This window comes from Atta cephalotes (genome assembly GCF_000143395.1).
Source record: "Atta cephalotes unplaced genomic scaffold scaffold00005, whole genome shotgun sequence".
Classification (NCBI taxonomy): Eukaryota; Metazoa; Arthropoda; class Insecta; order Hymenoptera; family Formicidae; genus Atta; species Atta cephalotes.
The window spans coordinates 501,811-505,511 of record NW_012130069.1 but is presented as its reverse complement, the minus strand read 5'-3'; the positions used below and the strand labels follow the sequence as shown (position 1 = coordinate 505,511).

Here is a 3,701-nt window from a genome sequence, read left to right as displayed (position 1 = left end):
TGTGTGTGTGTGTGTGTGTGTGTGTGTGTGTGTGTGTGTGTGTGTGTGTGTGTGTGTGTGTGTGTGTGTGTGTGTGTGTGTGTGTGTGTGTGTGTGTGTGTGTGTGTGTGTGTGTGTGTGTGTGTGTGTGTATTTTGAATCAAAACGAAATGTAATTTATTACAAATTATAATTTATTATAGTAAGAGTAATTTATTATAGATATATATATAGATATATATATTATAGATATTTTTTTCAAAAGAAGTTAAAATTAGAATTGAGAAAAATTCAGTACTAAATTTTAATTAATACTTATTTGAATAATGCCTACTGAACACTTATTTACAATAAATAAATGATTATTAAGTTATGATTGTTATATTAATTAATAATTATATTAATTAATAGTTATAGTTTTGTAAAATAAATATATATATTTAGTATGTAAATATTTAGTTGACTATTCAACAAACAAATAATGTATTAAACTTTTAGAATTTTTCTGTGAAATATCAACATTTTTTTTACTTATTGAAAGAATAAGTTAATAAATTATATAAAGAAATAAAATATCAAATATTTCATTACTATAAAGCGCATTGAAAAAATATAAAATTTAAAAATTATTAATATTAAAAATATTTTATCTTTTACAGAACATATAATATTAATATAAAAAAAAATAGCTCACAATAAAGTCATTTTTATTGTGATGATTGTTTTATTTTAATCCTTTGTATATTAAAACAAAACGGTTAAAAAAATAAAAACGGTTAAATAAATAATCAGTCGATACTAATATTAAAGAAGGTCTCGTAAGATGATTTTGAATTTGTATAAGGTCACAAGTAAATTATATATCAACAATTAGGTATTATAGTCGGAAATTATTAATATTCCTAAACCAAACATATATTTAAAAAAATTTCATCAAAGTGTAGATTACGAAATTAATTCCTATTCGCGTCAGACCAATTTGAGATGAAACAATTTTTAATTTTTCATACATTTTATTGCACAAAAGAATGGAAGAGATTAATTGCGTATGAAAACAACGTTTTTATATCAAATTATGCATATTATTACTTATTACCCAATAAACTTTATCGGTAATATAATTTCAAATTGTTTGTCAATTTATTACGTGATCTAACTCGACGTAAATGTCCTTATTTCAGATAGGAAGGAAGAATTCTGTAAGCACTAGGTATTTGGTTTACATATATTCTATTTACTTCTTTACTTTTTCCGATATTTTTTTCATACATTTATTCTCATGTACTTGTTCTTATTTTTATCATATAAGAATATAGTTTATAAGAATATAATTTATATGAAGCACTGGAGGAATTGGAAAATATGTCACAAGGTTTCTCTGGAAAGGATAATTCATCTGAAAAATCTTAAGAGCAACATCTCCAACTGCGAAAATATACAGAAATAAATCTATAAAGTGGAAGAAATTTATACATTTAAAATAGTAATTGTTGATTTAAAGGAAGGAAATAATATTCATTTAATATAAAAGCACACACGAATTTTAATAAATTCTATCTATGGACTTAAAACTGTGTGTCAATTCATATATACTATCTTAATAGTGACTTATTATAAACTGCAGGAAAATTACAAACGTCCTGCTCGTAAACACTCCTCTTTTCTGTCAATATCAATTACATTCAATCGATTTTCCAAAAGGATTACAAAATTGGAGCTGAGCGATATCTTTTTGACATCACTTATATTCGGCTGTAAAGTACATTAGGTTTCCCTCTCGTTGCGATAGGGAACTATTTAACATATTTGTTATCACGGAATGCAAGGACAGAGCGCAACTGCGCGATTCGTAGCAGACGCTATCGTCGTCGTCGTGGACGTCATCGTTGCCACCGACTGATTATTTACTTACCACGTCAATGGCATTCTTCAGGGCGATCTGAATGCCGCTGATCATGTTAACTCTCTCGCAGGGATACACTCGCGCACAACCCTTATTCTCATCCGCGTATTCGCGAGACATTCCCGCGTAGCGTTGTCCAGTCGCGCCTCATCATGTGGCGGAATAGATTTTTCCCTACAGCCTACAGCGGCTTTGCGCGACTTTGACGTGTCCCCCCACGACCCACGATACCGGACGATCGAAGGTGCACCAGGTGGCGACACCAGGATCACATCATCACGTGTGCGCCTGTGCGAAAAGTATATCCGGCGTCGTAAACAAACTCAACAAACACATGCGGAATTTCGCGACGGTATTGACGGTACGTACGTACATACATACATACGATTGAATGCATTAATAATATATATCTACTTGTTATGTTTTTTCGTAAATAAATCGCAAAATTATATTAAAAATGGTCTCACAAAACACATACTTTCTAAATTCTTCAGAATGAAATATCTCATTTTAAAGAATAAAAATTAAACCAGTCATAAAAAAGAGTGGTTCAATTTTCAATCTTTAAAAATAAGATTTCACTCTTCAAAGATTCATTCTGAAAGCTTTAGAGAGAGTAGGTAATCACTAGCTACCCGGAGAGAATCATTAGCTCAGTTACTAAATGTCGCATATTAACAAATACTTAACGAAAGTTGTGTGGATTCAATTCCCTCATTTCAAACAAAGTGCGATATTCTTAAGATTTTATTCTTTTTCTAACACAATTTTAAATAATGTCTTAAGATGCTAATACAATCATCTGATTGACTTATACTTAATTTTTGAAGACTGTTCTTAAGACAGTCTTAAATATAAGAATCGATTATGCGAATATGCAAAGAACATCTAAAGAAGTCTTTTAGAATATGAATATGTCTAATGGACTTTCTACAATAAGTCATTACCTAAGTTTTAAGTCTTAAGTTGTAAGAAATTGACTAATAAGGCCGAAAACTGATTTAATAGTTGATTCTTATATTTAAGATCATCTTGAGTACAGTTTTAAGATGTCATGAATCAATATGAGACTAGTATTCATAGTTTGTTCTCACATTTCAAGATAGTCTTATGTTTTTAAGTCAGTATTCATAGTCATTCTTATATTTAAGTACAGCCCTAAGATGTCATAAGCCAATCAAAAGGCCGTTTTAGCATTTTAAGACATCACTTAAGACGATCTTAAAATAAGAATCGGCCTTCGAATAAGATGCTAATATAATCCTCTGATTTGTGATATCTTAAAACTGTATTTAAGATGGTCTTAAATATAAAATCTGAATAATAGTCAAAGGTCGATATTTATAGTCAGATTTTATATTTAAGACCGTCTTAAGTACAGTCTTGAGATGTCACAAACCAATCAGAAGGCCGCATTAATGTTTTAAAACATTACTTAAGATAATTTTAAAATAAGAACCGACTATGAATATCAGTCAAAGAACCATATTAGCATCTTAAGATATTACTTAAAATAAGAACGAATCTTAAAATAACAAGTCTTAAAATAAAAACGATCTATGAATACCGTCTATTATTCTTCTCATTCAACTCAGTTTCTTAAGATTTAAAGCTTAATTAACTAATGGCTTATTATAGAAAGTCAATATAAGGTATTTAAAAGATATAAAATATATCTTCTAAATAATTTAGACATTGCGTATTGTCTAGGATGATCCATCTTCTGAGAAAATATCTTTGCGTTTATGTAATTAATTTTTTCGAAACGTATTTTTTGTATTTCACTATTTTACGCAGAAATTAAATAGCAGTGAAAAGA

General features: G+C 29.0%; 1 protein-coding gene across 1 annotated transcript in view; it reads right to left on the bottom strand.

Moving 5' to 3' along the window:
* The window catches only part of LOC105626229 (protein FAM160B1-like), an 11,306-nt gene extending 9,304 nt beyond the window's left edge, over window positions 1-2,002 (bottom strand). The window contains exon 1 of the mRNA XM_012207534.1: window positions 1,892-2,002. Coding sequence (XP_012062924.1) covers window positions 1,892-2,002 — 111 coding nt within the window. The remainder of the gene's footprint in view (window positions 1-1,891) is intronic.
* Window positions 2,003-3,701: the final 1,699 nt, after the last annotated feature.